This window comes from Cryptosporidium parvum, chromosome 8 (genome assembly GCF_000165345.1).
Source record: "Cryptosporidium parvum Iowa II chromosome 8, whole genome shotgun sequence".
NCBI lineage: Eukaryota > Apicomplexa > Conoidasida > Eucoccidiorida > Cryptosporidiidae > Cryptosporidium > Cryptosporidium parvum.
Window position 1 is genome coordinate 207,658 of NC_006987.1, and position 16,043 is coordinate 223,700.

Below are 16,043 nucleotides of genomic sequence, written 5' to 3' on the forward strand. Positions count from 1 at the left end.
GCTTTGATCGGAATTCACTTTTTTTTCCAATCAATATACAAATTAACTCAAAATAAATCAAACAAATTCAACATAACAGTTCTAACAGTTATTCCTAATATTCCTTCACCTTTTTTTTTTTTAAATTTATATTGACTTTTTTGTAAATATATAAATACAAAAATTTTGGCGCCATACGTGTATTTTTTAAAAACCTCATGCATGAAAATAAAAATTAAGAAAAAAAGTGAATCGTCGAAATTTTGTAATAATCTATATAACCAGGTAAAAATAAAAATAAAAGGCTAAAATAAGAAGATTTTGGGCGAAATTTGACAATAAGAGTAGGCCAGAAGGTGAAACTGTTGAAAAAGAGAGCAATTAAAAAATAAATTATAGAATAACTTAAGAGGAAGTATAAAGTTAAGACAAGTATACTAGCATTTCAAGGTTTTTCTAGAACACTTATTTTTCTCGTGAGTTAGATTCATAAGAAGAAAAAGCTTCCCCACATTAGTAACACAGCTAATTACTACAAAAATACAAATTTGTACCAAAGTAATAAGAATCCGGTATTATATGAGTATCAATATGGAAATAATCAAATGGCATTCCTAACAAAGTTAAAAACGAGTAAATTTTCTTCTGGTGTAAAAGCGGCCAAAGAAACAACATATGAAGAGTTATCAAAGGAGGAAAATGATGAAATTGAATATCCAGAAGAGAAGATGGTGGTCTTTAGAGATAGACAAAAAGCAAATATTCAGTCAAGAATTGGAGGCTTAAGCAAGAATATGAGTAATATAAGTAATGCTGGTGGCGGAATGGAGGATGATTATGAACAGAATATGGTAATATCTCACTTAAAGGATAGAGAAAAGACAGAAGAGGACATAAAAACTATTTCCAAAGCATTGGCAGGAAACGTAGTGGGAGCTTCACTGAATGAATCTGAAATTGCTACTTTGGTCAGTTCCATGCATTATTACGAATATGAAGTGGGGGAAGTGGTAATTGAGCAAGGAGCATCTGGATTTTACTTTTTTGTCATTTCAACAGGAAGTTTTGGGGTTGAGATTAATGGTAACAGAGTCAACACAATGTCAGAAGGAACAGCTTTTGGAGAATTAGCGCTTATTCACAATACTCCAAGAAGTGCTACCATTCTTGTTATTGAAAAAGGAGGACTTTGGGGACTTGGAAGATCCACTTTTAGAGATACACTGAGACTTATTTCATCTCGAAATTATGAGGAAAATAGGGCATTCATTGAAAGCTTATCAATATTTTCAGGTCTTACTGACAAACAAAAGAGTCTCTTATCTGAAGCTTTAGTTAGAGAGATTTTTGTTAAAGATCAGGTCATTATTAGAGAAAAAGAAATTGGTAATGTATTATACATGATTAAGAGTGGTATTGTTGGAGTTTTTGTTGAAGATAAATATATTCGTTCTTTAAATGAGGGAGACGCCTTTGGAGAGAGATCTCTAATGTTTGACGAACCAAGGTCTGCAACAGTAATAGCAAATGCAACAACTGAATGTTTAACTTTGAATAGAGGAATTCTTACCCAGATTTTAGGTAACTTAGGACAAGTTCTGAGCAAAAACTTAATTCAACAATCTCTACAAAATTCTCCAATATTTAAGCAATTTACAAAAAATCAAATGCAAATATTACTTGATAAGATTTCTATTAAGACTTTTCAAAAAGACGTTATTTTGTCTACTGCAGAGACTAAAGCACTTAATATGAGAGCCTTTGTCATCTTGGAAGGAGAGGTGCAAGTCTCTCTTCCATCAAATTGGCTTTCTAGAAGGGCCAGTAGTTTAACTTCTATGGTTATCGATAAATCTATTGGTTCTGTCAATAATTACTCACTTTCTGATTACATTAATGTTAACTTAGGAAGAGGAGATTATTTTGGGGATGACTTTGTTTTTCATCCAAAAATTCCATTTGTATGCAAGATTGAAATGAAAAGTGAAACTAAAATTGGAGTAATCACATCTTCAATGCTTTCTGAATGCTTTGGGGATGAGAATGTTGATGTTGGACTTGAAATTAACAGAAAAAGAGATGCAATCAAGTCGTGCTTTGTCTTCCAATACGTTTCTGAGCAACAACTAAGTCTTTTGGTAAAGTCTTTAAGGCTTGTAAAGTTTACTAGCGGTGAAAAAATTGTTGTACAAGGTGACAAAGGAACTGCTTTTTTCATTTTACAGTCTGGAGAAGTAGCTGTTTATAGAAATAACAAGTTTATTCGTTATCTTGGAAAAAATGACTACTTTGGCGAAAGAGCTCTGCTTTATGATGAATTAAGATCTGCTACTATTGAGGCTGCAACCCCTGAGGTGCATCTATGGACTGTAGACAAAGAAGCCTTTCTTAAAATTGTTGAACCTCCAATGAGACGATATCTTGATGAAAGAATAAAGCTACAGGAAACCAGAGTGCAAATGAGTGATTTAAAGATTCTTCAAACAATTGGTAAAGGAACATTTGGAGTCGTTTATATGGTTGAAAATATTAAATCAGGAAATAAATATGCACTTAAGAAAATTTCCAAGTCACGAATTTTGGCGCTCAATATGCAGGCACATGTAAAATTGGAAAGGTCCATTTTGGCGCTCAATGACCATCCATTTATTATTAAACTTGTTAGAACATTTAAGGATTCAGAAAATATATATTTGTTGACAGAATTGATTCCTGGAGGAGAGCTATATGATGCATTACAAAGAATTGGTTTATTAACACGGTATCAAGCTCAATTTTATATTGGCTCAATTATTCTAGCTCTCGAGTATTTACATGAGAGATCTATTGTATATAGAGATTTGAAGCCTGAAAATATATTACTAGATTCTCAGGGATATATTAAATTGATTGATTTTGGTTGTGCAAAAAAGATTGCTGGTAGAAGTTATACTTTGGCAGGTACCCCACATTACATGGCTCCAGAGGTTATTCTTGGAAAGGGATATAACTTAAGTTGTGATGCATGGGCTATTGGAATTTGCTTATATGAGTTTTTATGTGGTTGTCTTCCATTTGGAAACGATGCTGTTGACCATTTGGAGATTTTTAAGGATATTTTGACTTCAAAGTTGGTATTTCCAAGACATTTGAATGATGTTGATACTGTTAATATAATAAAGAGATTATTATGTAGGGTTCCAGAGGTTAGGATGGGATGTTCAGCTACTGGCTATAAGGAAATCAAGGACAATGTATTTTTTAAGGATTTTAATTTTGATAGGTTGTTAGGCAGGAGTTATGTTGCTCCATTAGTTAGGAAGTATCGAGTTTTTGCAAAAAATACAGAAAATGAGAATATAGTTGAGAATATTACTGAAGTTAGTCAGAATGAGGAGGCTTTGAGTCCTAATACCCATAATATTAAGTCCAAGCAGAAAATAAGTTTCAATGCTTCCAAAAATCACTCTGTAAGTACAAGAGGAAACAAGATGGATGAGTATGATTGGGATATAGAGTTTTAATTTTATATTACTTCATTCTATTCCCTCCATGCTAATCATAAAAGTACTTAAAACCCTTATACTATGAAGAACTGAGGAATATCGGAGAGAATGAGGGTAATATCTGCCTAGTTGAGATAAATAGAAATAGGGTATGATAGCAAATATAAATATTAATGATTTTATAAATTAATATGTAAGTTACATTCTATAAACTAAGTGAGCTAATCTTCGCTATATTTTTTTAAATACCCAAAAGAAAAGAATGTGGCAATTGTAGTTACTGTATATTTGGCATTTATATCTTCGTAGTAAGGGAAAAGTAGCTCATAGATGAGTTGTTTGTTAAATGCAGACAAGCAAACAACTGTAAGTGTAAGAAATGAAGCAATTACAGATGCCCCACTAAGTCTAAAAACTTCAGTAACTGAAAAATCTCGAAAGCTTATTTGAAATTTAGTAAAGCTAGCAACTTCGTATTCTTGAGTTGAAGAACTACTCTTTTCAATACATCTTCTAATACTTGAATTATGGTAGAATTTGTTGTTCATAATTCTGATCCAATAGGGCATTCTACAGCGTTCAGGTCTTACTTTGGACATTCTAGAATTAAAATTCTTCTGTGAAACTACTATTTCATATTCATTTTCTTGTCTCGAAACATAACCTTTAATTATATAAAAATAGAATTTTTCTACATCAAAAACATAATTTTTGAGCAACTTTAATGAAACCTGAGCGTAATTACCAATGTTAGAATAGAACCAAGAAGGTTCTACAGATTCTGCATGCTGATTTGCAATAATCATAGGCTGATCATATATTCCAATCTTTAATATTTCACTAATGGAATAACTTTCCCTAGTATTGTTAGTAATTTGGGTATTATTCTTAATCATGAATCCATGCTCAGAAGATGAATCTTTATGAGGATTAGTGGAATTTACTGGTTTCAAATATTTGATTCCAATAGATATACTATCTACATCAAATCCATCAAGAGTTGGTCTTTGAAAAAGAAAAAAAGGAGGATTCAAAATAGCATGACTTCTTCTGCTAAAAAATTTCTGATTCCACATATCAATACACAAACACTGTTCATGATTACTAATACTTTGTTTCTCCCAATAACATTTTCTAATTTTTGGATGAAAACTAAAGTAATTTTTATTCGCATGTTTATATATTAAAATAACTTTAAGCCGGTCATTAAGATAAGCATCTAAAATACTATCTTTTTGAGAAACATGGGGGAGGGAGCATATAGTCATTGAAGGAACTTCTAATCTTGAATATACAGCAATTGTGGTAGAAATATTTGTAAGTTGGCCAGTTTTTAGAAAAATAAAAAAGAAGATAAAGGCCCAGTAGAGACCAAGTAGTAATAAGGAGGAAATGATGATTAAAGCCACTATTTCAGTCAATTTGGAATTTGGACCCTTCCCAAACGACCCTTTTGGAACTAACAACTCCTTAATAGAGGTAAGAAAAGAAAGAATCATACCTTCAAATTGTTTTGTTAAGTTAATATAGCTGTCAAAGGTGTTAATAAGTGAACTAAAGCTATAAGTAAATCATCTCATTGAAACAGAGCCACAAATCTTCAAGTCCATATACTTTTGTTTTCACCTTCTTGTTCTTTCTGTTCGTATTTCTTTTTTCCTTAGCCTCGTTTTACTATAATTATTTTCAACTTTAAGGCAATTATCTTAATTTTAAATTCGGTCAAGCTGCCGCCGGCGCCAAGGTGCACTTTTGCTGTTTGTGGTGTGGGGAGAAAAGCCGGTTTTAATGGCAAATAGATTAAAAATAAGAGGGAAAATTGGTAAAGTGAAATTAGAAAAAAAAAAAGGAGTAAATTAAAAGAATTTCACTGAAGATTATTGAGCCGTGATTAAGCGAAAAAGTGGAGAACTTTTTCGGGTTGTGATTATTGAAATGTATTTTTGTCGGATATAATGAAATCTTTATAAAGATTTTTTTTAAAAAACAGAAAATAACTTGAAAGGAAGTGAAATCGTGATTACCACGTAGTAATTGAATAGAAGTACATTTTCATAAGAAATTAGTTACTTACATCTGGGTAATATGGGAGATTTTGAGGAAAATGCAGATTATAGCGATGAGTTATGCATTAAAGCTTTGAATAATTTGAATAGGCCTCCTGAAATAGATGAGCCATTTTTAGAATTTTTCAAGCCAAAGCCAAAATTAAGAATAAAGCAGAAGTCAAGAGGTAAATCTTTGGATATTAGCGATGTTCCTAGGGCTTATGGTGTATTTGGCGAAGAACTGGAACAACCTGGTCCAGACAACATTCAAAAGTCTGTTTCTGCAAGCAGGAGTGAATTAAATACTTTACATGAGGATCATGATACTAGAAGGTTAAGCAGTGGTATTAATAACATTAGAAGGGTCAGAAGTGAAATGGGGAGATTTAATAAGACAACTGATGGAACGAAGGCAGAGAATTTGCTAAGCAGTATTTTGATCTTACCAGACCAGTCTGGAAAAAAAGGAGGCTCTAGGACTGAAGTAAGAAAAAGGAAATTGAACAGTAATGCAAGTATAAATTCGTCTATAAAAGATGAATTTCTTTCAGTAGCTACTCCTATTTCTCCTTATGTAATTTCTCCAAAAAATAATAATTTTGATTATTCAAGTGGAAATGTCCATAATAAAAAGCTTACAGAGAAAAATATTGACTTATTAAAGTCTCTGATTGAGATTAAGGAAAAGGAATTGAACAATTTAAACACAACCTATAGTTATGAGAAATCAGAATTCAAACTTGAAATAATTCGACTTAAGCAAATAATTAAAGAAAGTGAAGAAAGTCACTTGCAATTACAGAAGGAAATTGTGGAAAGGGATGAAGCTTTAGCAGAATCAAGACGAAACTACGAGAAACTGGAATTAGATTTTGTATCAACAAAGCAGTCATTAGAAATAATGCTTGAAGCGGAGAGGAATGCAAATCAACATCTTAGACAAGAATTAAGAGAAAAAAATGCCAATGACTCAAGTTTAGGATACTTTGGTGAAAACGGTATTTTGGAGCTTCAAAACTATAAGCTAAAGTATTTTGAGGCAATGAGAAAACTTCAGAGACTAGAAACAGAGATGGTAATAAATAGGAATAAAGGATATAAACTTGAGGAAGATAGAGAATTTGTGAATAATGATTCAGTTCCTATTTTTGTAGGCTTACCTGAAAATAGGCAATTTACCTCTGAATATAATCCAGAAAACCTAGGGACAAATTTGGAGGTCTGTTTGAATATTAAGGAAAACTTTGAAGAGATTCGAAGCAATACGGAAATCATCCAGTTGGTTTCAGAAAATTCCTTGTTAGAAGAGAAATTGATAAAATTAAGAGAGGAGCTTGAAATGGAGAAGAATAAATCGATAGTTGCAAATATAAGACATTTAACTCAAAAGCCAATTTTGATTTCTTCTTGTACTAGTACGCGCCTTTCAATGCATGAAATTGAGACTATGGAAGCAAAAGCTACTCAGTATGAACAGAAATATGAGCATACTAGATTAAGATTATGCAGAAATACAATTAGCATTCAGATTATATATCCCAAAAATCAACTTAGTATTCAAAAACTTGGTAGCCTTGGAATCCAAATGGATTTAAATTTTGAATCAAAATTAGATAAATCAATTCAAACTCATGTGGATGAAAATGTGTGTGCGCATGTAAATACCGGTAATATTACGATTGACATGCAAAATACGCAGAGCGAAGTTACAGTGAATATTGAAAAAATTCAAGATGAGATAAGGAGCGAGAATGACATTAGTTTGTATGATTTGGCTTTTAAGGATTATAATTTTGTCCCAAAATTGCTCAAAAACTATGCTAAGAATGTAGATACTCAGACTGAAGATGTTAAAGAATATGTAAACATAAATAAAGAGTTTAATTCTGAGATTAACGGGGTTAGAGTTGAGAATTGTAAAGATAAGCAAATTAAAAGGGATTTGGGTAGGAATTATTTAATAGGCCGAAAGTGTGAATTTTTAAAAACAGTAATACTTGAATTGAAGTTTGATATAATAGAATTGAAAAAAGTTATAATGAAATTTATAGGTCAGCCACAAAATTTGACGGAAGCCTTTGAAAGTTTAATTAATAATGGATATGATACTATGAATGCGGATTTTTATAGAGGAGAACATCTTTTAGAAATTGTTGCATCTATTCTTTCAAAGATATTCAATATGTACCTGGAAAAGTCAAATCAAATTGAGGAATTTATACGGAAAGATAAAGATTGGATGAGTTATTCAAGTAAGATAGAATCAGAATTCAATAAATATTCTCTAGAAAAGTCCGAACTCATAGGTGAGATAAACTACCTTAGAAAGATGTTGAATGAAAACACAGAAAAAGAGAAAAAAGTGACTAATGATAAAGTTGAAAGAGGTATAAATGTTCCAAACTACAATGGAGACGATGATGTTATGAGTTGTTACACTTTTGGTGAATCCTCTAGTGTCAATTTGGAAAATGAAACAGAATGGAACATTGATGACTTTAGTCTTACGAAGTTGGTAAACTCAAGAAATAATATTGATGTGTCGAATATTGAGCCATTAAATACAGAACTAGAGATTGTTGAGGAGTCGAAAAGCATAACTAAGGTGAAGAATGAAAGTGATAGCTTTAATAAGATTGTAAAGCTTCAGGGTAGGATTCGATCGTTCAAACAAAACCGAATTAAGCTACATTCTATTGAAAAAGATGGTGATAGCTTAAGTAATCAAATAGGGAAGTCTTTAATCCCATATAAAAAGAATAGTTTTCATAACAGTGAAGTTTTGAGTGTTCAGGAAAATATCGAGTTTGAAGATATTAATTCACTTTTATTTCGTCATTCACCTCCTCAAATGAATGGAGATGAATTAGCAAATTTAGGAGAATTAGAAGGAATGACAGGTACAGCAATGATGCTGAGATTATATCGTTATTATAAACAAACAAAACTATTAGAAAAACAGGTAATACAACTATCCAAAGAAAAACAAAAATTGGAATTAGAATATGAAAAGGATGTTCAATCTAGTCAGATGAATCTTTTATCCTCCAAACTTATTATTGAGGCCAGAGATATGGAGATTAAAACTCTTAAAGAAAAGTGTGAATTTCTCAACAATAAACTGGAAGATGATATAAAAAATATTAAATCTGCAGCTAGAGAGGAAATTGAAAAAGTCTGGAAACCTAAAGTGGACGAAATTAATTCTAAATGTGAAGATTATTTATTTAAAATTGGCTCTTTGGAAAGCGAACTGCTTATTATTCGTCAACAACTAGCATTCCAAAAGCAGCTAAATTCTAAGGAAACTAAGAAAAATGAATATAGCAGTATTATTAAAGGTAAATATTTTACTGGCGTAAATTCAGATAAATATAAACGATTTTCTAGGGAGCTAATTGAAAAGATATCATATGGAGTTGATAAGTTTGAATTAAAAAGTAATGAAATTAATGATGATGTTGATGATGAGTCTGATTCTTCGATAGAAAATAGTGCTTCAGTTAATATTAAATCAGCTGTTGAAGCTAGAGGTGATGATTCTGATGATCAAAACATTTCTAGCTTAAAATCTGCATTGTCAAAATTAAAAACAGTTTCTAATGAATATAAATCATTCAATTAGTTTGATTCCTCTTTGTTCTTACTCTAATATTAATTTATAATTTTTTTTTTTAATGTGGATACATGCATGCAATCTTGCTTATATTAACGGTATTTTGCATTACGTGGCAATTATATTTAAAAAAATGACGTGTGAAATAGCTCCTTGTGGAGGAATTATTAATAAAAATTTTTAATATAATAATTTTTTTTGTAGTTTAGGGATGAAAAAACTGAAGTAAATAATTCTACTAATAATGAGAAAAGATCGCAATTCATTGAACTATAATAGAAGTATTATTGTTAAAAAAGAGGAGAATGAGATAAATCAAACGGAATCATTGAATCAAGGTGTTGAAAAAAATGCCTTAATTAGCAATATTCATGGAGCGGAAGACTCAAATAAGAAACATTATTTATTAACAATATACGAATTATATGTATTTAGAACTGTGGTATGCAGTTCTCATTTGCAGGGGAAATGTAAGAATTCTGACAGCTGCCCATTCAGTCATTGCTTGACATGGCAAAGAAGGAATCCAAATGATCATTACTATTCACCTAAATTATGCCCAGAAATATGTTTTGTAAAGAGCAATGAAAAGATGAATTTAATAAGAAGGTGCAGAAAAGGGAAGTTATGTACATTTGCTCATTCAAAGGAGGAGCAGTTATATCATCCACTTATGTATAAGACTAAAGAGTGCTCATTATATCCAAATTGTAATAGATATTATTGCCCTTTTTCTCATGGTATTGAACAAATTAGAGCTCCAGAAAAGGTAAGAGAATCTATTGAAGAAGTAATCAAGAATAACTCACAAGGTATTTTGAAAAATCCGTACTTGTTATTATCTAGCATTGTGGAGACTGGGAACAAGTCAAAAAATGATATTAGAATTAATAAACATAAAAAATCGTATTTAGATGTTACGCAAAACAAAAAAGATACTCTTTTAATGTCAAAACAGCAAAATCCTAGATTCAACGACAATAAAATTAATACAATTCAAGAATTAGAAGAAAAAGACATCAACTCTATATGGGATTCCGTTGATAACTGGAATTTGAATGCACCAAATATTAATTTTCATCCAGCATTTATGGAAATTATGTCATTTAATGAACAGGACCAACGTCTCGTACATCCAGATTTCGATCCATGTTCTTTTAGAAATATAGCACCTGAAAACAAATTTGAGACAGAATATGATCAAATCTGGAAGGAAATATCAACTGAATACAACAAAAAAAAATTATGAGTAGATTTAATATATTATCAATAAAAATCATGAAAACATTAAATTCCATTCTATATCAAAATAAAAAATAAATGAAAGAAATTGATCCCAATATATGATCAAACAAAAAATAAGCATCTAATTCTTCCCCTTTGCCAACTTTTGAGCATCAACTTTGGATGAAATTGTCGAAGAAGCTTTTGACTTTCCATCTGGAATCTTAATAAGTATAATAGGTTCTTCTGGCTTATCAGAACAGAATGGTTTATCTACAATAAAGTAACCTCTTCTTTCAAGTTGAAGTCTATCTCCAGATTTAAGATCTTTAATTAGTGGATCACAAAATGCAGGTGTTTCGAAAAGAGATTCAGTATTGACAAGGTCCTGAATTTCATCACCATCTTCTGGCTTTCTTTTGTTAATTAAATGGTCGTATTCTCTTAGAATACATTTAGTCAATACTGAAGGAAGATTTGCAAGCCAGTGGATCTTCTTTTTTGTTGATCTAAAATCACCTTCAAGATTGAGCTTACCTTCAAAGATGCCAGTTGGTTGTTTATCTATTTGAGAGATATCTTGTATTATAGCATTTCCCCACTTCATAAGTGTAATTTCTTCCCCAGATAAAATTTGAGTTGCATCATCTCTATCAATCAAAATTGACTTGTACATAACTATTTGACCTTTACCTAGATCAGGATTTTTTTGGTGTAGGTCACGCTGATTAATCAATGGTTCTTCTGGTGCTTCACTGAGATTTAAAGCTACGGCATCTTGCCCAACAGCAAAGAATCTCGGAACTACAGGATCCATAAGTTGTTTGTTAATAGTCCAGAGTTTATCCCATTCCATAAGATTGGAATTTTTAGATGGTCCTTGTTCTGTGACGAATTGTAATAAAGCACTTGGGGAAAGCCCTCTTCTTACAATTCCTCTAACAGTGGGGAATCTCGGATCATCCCATCCTTCTACCAACCCATTATTGACAATCCAAGTCAGTTTTCTTTTTGAAAGGACTGTATTCACAAAATTAAGTCTGGAAAATTCATAAATTTCGACTGGTCTTAATCCTAGAGCATTAATAACCCAATTATATTGCTCAATTCGATCAGAATATTCATTAGTTCTTAATGCATGAGTTACACCTTCTATACTATCTACAATTGGGCAAGCAAAGTCGTATGTTGGATAAACCTTGTATTTTGTTCCTGTTCTATGGTGTGGAGTGAGTACACATCTATAAAGAACTGGGTCTCTCATGCACTTATTCTTACATTGCATATCAATTTTTGCTCTAACACAACATTTAAGTCCATGTTCTGTTCCGTCTATCATTTCCTTCCAAAGTCTGAGATTCTCGTCAACAGAATTATTGCGATTCTTACTTTCAATACCTTTGCCTCTTTCTTCTCTCATAACTTCAACGCATGTATCATCAACATATGCTTTACCTAATTTAAACATTTCTTCACAGTAATTCATTATGGTATCAAAGTGATCCGATGTAAATGAAACATTAAATGGAGTTATCCCGAGTATTTTCAAGTCTGCTTCAATACTTTCTTGAAATTCCTCATTTTCTAATACGGGATTGGTATCATCAAATCTCAATAGTAATTTACCTTCATATTTATTTGCATAATAATAATTTAGCAGAGCAGCTTTTGCATGACCAATATGTAAGTAACCTGAAGGTTCTGGAGGAAATCTAGTCACAACTTGTCCTTGAATGGCATTTGGAAGCTTTCCTTCGTATTGACCTGTTTTTGATTTATTATCCGATTTGGTCTTATTATTTGTGGACATTTCCAATTTAATATGAATATTTCCAGTTGGGGTTAGAATCTAAATTTTTAGAAAATGAAAGAAGATATTTATGTGAATAGAAGTAATTACTATTAATAATACGAGCAATTAATGGTATTAATGAATAATAATTACAAGGTTCCGGTTATCAGTAGTATATTTATACCAGTAATTTGGAATAGCAGCTTTGAAAATTACTAAATAATATTAGTAATTAAAAACTAAAACGATTAATATTAAATCACTGTTTTCTCGTTTCTTTTTATTTAGTTTTCCCGTGTAAAGTTATTTGATTTTATTGTGAGATCAAAGCATTGATTAATATAAATAGTAAATTTACAATTTGTGTATATATGAATTATTTAAGAAATTATTTAAAAAAAAAAAAAAGAGGGGCGAGTTTGGCGCTCAACGTGTAAAAAATTGGTACCTGTGTTGAAATATATTCAATTAATACGAGGGAAATTCACAAAAATTTTAAGATTTCAAAGATAAAATAATAATGTATTAATTCATTACAATAATTCGCAATTTTTGAACGTATTTCATATCAATTAAAAAAAATTTATAATCCTAATGTACATATTGCTATAGCATTTCAACTAAAATTTGAAAAATACTTTCATGCGTCCACATGCATTTAAAAATTGAAGAGCAGATTTGCATGTTTGAATACGGCAGAAATTGATTTTCATAAATGCAAATTAGTGGATTTGAAATTTAAAAAAAAAAACGCTTTATTTTTTAATGAGATTTGAAAGAGTGTATTTTCCAGTAGTAAATGAATGTTTAATCACATTTGATTGTTGTTTAATTGAAGAAATGATAAGATTAATTTCGTGAATGGCTTTTTGTACTTTTGGATGGTTTGGCCCGTTAATTTCAATATATAACTTCTTCTTCTCACTAATATGAACAGAATTGGTTGAAGGGTTGGATGAATCTGGAGGAATATAAATACCTTTAACTTGGCAGATAACACCACAGTTTTCATTAATAGTTTTTATAATATCTTTATGGACTATTTTTTGTCTTATAAGAGTAGGATAATCATTAATTTCAAAGATTCCAATGACTCTACCATTGACAACTTGATGAAGATTATTAGGAATTGTGATTGAGTTCGGATTACTATAATCAGTAATACTAATTATATTTGTATTTTGAATATTACATACATTGTTTAGTTTTGCAGCATTAATTGTGGCAAGTTGCAAAGCTTTTTCAGCTTCTGGCATATGAGCAATTTCAGAATGAGATAGCGTATTGGCATCTGAAGTTGTGTTATTATTAATATTATTATTATTATTATTAGTAGTAGTAGTAGAGTCATCATCATAATTTGAGTTAATAAAGATTTGTTCTTCAGTAATATTGGTTGTATCAGGAATAAGCCCAAGAGCTTTTTTAGTATCATCTTTAAGAAGTTGAAGGGAGCTTTTTTCATCTTTGGAGAATTTGAATCCCTTACCTCCGAAACCAAAGTTTCGGATTCTCTTATTTGATGAATTATTGGAAATTGATGATGCACTCTTATTCTTTTGTATTAATTCATTATAAAGCTGAATAATCTCTGGCTGAATAATAATGGTGCTATCATCATCAACAAATTTATTAGAATTGGCATTGCTATTATTATCATCATCATTTCCATGAACATTCCGAGAGATATGCCTATTTGAAGCATTATTATTGGAATATTTCATTGCAAGTTCAATTAAATCAAAAGATTGGGGTATTTCATTGGGTAATAAAAGAGTAAATGAGGTACCGAAATTCCCAGCTCTCCCAGTTCTTCCAATTCTGTGAATGTAATCCTCAATATGGTGTGGAGCTCCAAAGTTAATAACAAGCAAAATATTGTCAACATGAAGACCTCTTGAAAATATTGATGTTGCTATTAGAATATTCTGGCCTGATGGAGGAGGTGGATTGGAGTTCATATTAGTTTTTGAGAAAGTAGTTAAATTTGAATGTCTATCATAGTGGTCTTGACCGCTATGTAAAGTTAAACAATTATAGCCAAAAGGGATAAGTTTAGCAAAGAGTTCATCCACATCAGTTTGTCTATTACAAAAAATTACAATAAGACCAAATTCTGCCCATTCACCAAGAAGTTGGAGTAGTCTTAGAAATTGATCATTTTCATTATTAAGCAATTCAATATACTGTTTAACATTTTGGTTCATTTGGCCTTTTTTTCCAACAATTACTTGTATTGGATTATGGAGTATTTTATTTGTAAACTGTTCAATAATATTTGGGAAAGTTGCAGAAAATATGGCAATTTGTCTATCTGGCCTTATAATACTTATAATACTAAGAAGCTGGGGAGCAAAACCCATATCAAATAATCGATCCCCTTCATCAATAACTAGAAATGAAATAAATTGGAAAATAACAATTTTCTTATGTAATAGAGTCATAATATCAATAATTCTTCCGGGAGTTCCAATGATTATATCTGATCCTGATCTAATTTTATTGAGTTGATGACTAATACTGAGCCCACCACATATAATATTGGTGGTGAGATCTACAAGATTTGCAAGCTGAGTGGTTTGTTTGTAAACTTGGAGGGCAAGCTCTCTAGTTGGAATAATAATCATTGCCCTAGCAAGGTTGGTATTTTTGTTAATTTGTATATCCATCTCTGCATTGAATGGGTAGTTGTTATTTGACTGCACCAATACATGTCTTATAAGAGGAAGAATATAAGCTAAGGTTTTACCACTACCCGTCTCTGCATTACCAATCATATCATATCCAGACATTAATATTGGTATCGATTGCATTTGAATTGGAAATGGTTTAATAATGTTTTTTTTCTTAAGATAATGATGAATTGGAAGTGGTAGTCCACATTGTGAAAAGTTTAATATCGGCTTTATTGAAGAATATGGTTGATTTAAGTCATTTGAAGTTTTATTGATATTCTTAATTTTTTTAATGTGGATACCATTATTAGTAATTCGAATATGATCAACTTCATGCTGTTTAAGTTTTTTAATTTCATTAACTTCTTTGTAATAATTTTTAATAATTGGTGGGTAATTGATTACTTCGTGGTTAATTTCTGGTATTCTCTTCTTTTTATCCAAAGAGAGAAGTTCTTCAATTTTACTTAAACTTGGATTCATATGGCCTAATGAATTACTTTCATTTTGATCATCTTCTCTTTCAGAATGATCATCTTCTTGATCAGATAACTCAAAGTTATCATCAAAATCAATCTTTGATTCCAATTTCAAAGAAGAATGATCAGAGTATTGGTTTTTATTTCCAGTTATATTATTATTGGACTTTAATGCTTTGATAAATTCAGCATAGTATTCTTCTTGGTCTTTATCTTGATCTGGTGAAGCTTCTGAATTCAGTTTCTTGATATCATCTAAAGTGATTGAATTATCTGAAGCAATTTGTTTCTTCTCAAATTCGTTATTTGTTTTAAGTAATTCTGACAAAGAGTGTATCTTGGAGATTCTAATTTTTTTAATAGAGTCAATTTCAGAATCTTTAATTTCAGCGGATGTATTATTCATTTTTTTTTGCTGGCTTAGTGTAGAGAAAAGGCTTTGCTAATAACATTTAATTGGAGGTATCGGTATGATGATCTTATTTACATTAAATCAAAAGATAAGAGTTCATTCTTTAATGAATAGTTACTATTTGCAAATCATTTATCCCTCTCACAGTAAATTCAGAGTAATAAATAAGAGTAATCAAAATTTTCTAGTAATTTGAGTTATTTTTTAATTATTCGAACAAAAACAATATAGTTTCAAATTAATAGTAAATTGGGCGGCAAATTTTGAGATGACGAGTTTTAATTAGTCTATTAATAGAAATATGATTAAGATTCTCTGTATGATTAGATAATA

General features: G+C 30.7%; 6 protein-coding genes across 6 annotated transcripts; 3 read left to right on the forward strand and 3 right to left on the reverse strand.

Annotated features, from left to right (window-relative positions):
- Positions 1 to 584: 584 nt before the first annotated feature.
- cgd8_750 (cyclic nucleotide (cGMP)-dependent protein kinase with 3 cNMP binding domains and a Ser/Thr kinase domain) lies at positions 585 to 3,482 on the forward strand (the record flags this gene model as incomplete). The annotated part of the gene is made up of 1 exon (XM_626985.1): positions 585 to 3,482. One exon carries the CDS (start codon positions 585 to 587, stop codon positions 3,480 to 3,482), a length of 2,898 nt encoding a protein of 965 aa, XP_626985.1.
- A 203-nt stretch (positions 3,483 to 3,685) lies between these two features.
- cgd8_760 (predicted secreted protein, 1 or more transmembrane domain, signal peptide) lies at positions 3,686 to 4,963 on the reverse strand (the record flags this gene model as incomplete). The annotated part of the gene is made up of 1 exon (XM_626986.1): positions 3,686 to 4,963. The coding sequence occupies one exon, from the start codon at positions 4,961 to 4,963 to the stop codon at positions 3,686 to 3,688; it is 1,278 nt and encodes a 425-aa protein (XP_626986.1).
- A 586-nt stretch (positions 4,964 to 5,549) lies between these two features.
- On the forward strand, positions 5,550 to 9,137 carry cgd8_770 (hypothetical protein; the record flags this gene model as incomplete). Its single annotated transcript, XM_626987.1, has 1 exon — positions 5,550 to 9,137. One exon carries the CDS (start codon positions 5,550 to 5,552, stop codon positions 9,135 to 9,137), a length of 3,588 nt encoding a protein of 1,195 aa, XP_626987.1.
- Positions 9,138 to 9,372: 235 nt separating this feature from the next.
- Positions 9,373 to 10,377, forward strand: cgd8_780 (F11M21.28-like protein with 3 CCCH RNA binding domains involved in RNA metabolism; the record flags this gene model as incomplete). Its single annotated transcript, XM_626988.1, has 1 exon — positions 9,373 to 10,377. The coding sequence occupies one exon, from the start codon at positions 9,373 to 9,375 to the stop codon at positions 10,375 to 10,377; it is 1,005 nt and encodes a 334-aa protein (XP_626988.1).
- A 117-nt stretch (positions 10,378 to 10,494) lies between these two features.
- On the reverse strand, positions 10,495 to 12,162 carry cgd8_790 (glutamate--tRNA ligase; the record flags this gene model as incomplete). Its single annotated transcript, XM_001388384.1, has 1 exon — positions 10,495 to 12,162. A coding segment is annotated over one exon (1,668 nt), but the record flags the coding sequence as incomplete, so codon positions are not given.
- Positions 12,163 to 12,899: 737 nt separating this feature from the next.
- Positions 12,900 to 15,704, reverse strand: cgd8_800 (Prp5p C terminal KH. eIF4A-1-family RNA SFII helicase; the record flags this gene model as incomplete). Its single annotated transcript, XM_626989.1, has 1 exon — positions 12,900 to 15,704. The coding sequence occupies one exon, from the start codon at positions 15,702 to 15,704 to the stop codon at positions 12,900 to 12,902; it is 2,805 nt and encodes a 934-aa protein (XP_626989.1).
- Between the last annotated feature and the right edge of the window lie 339 nt (positions 15,705 to 16,043).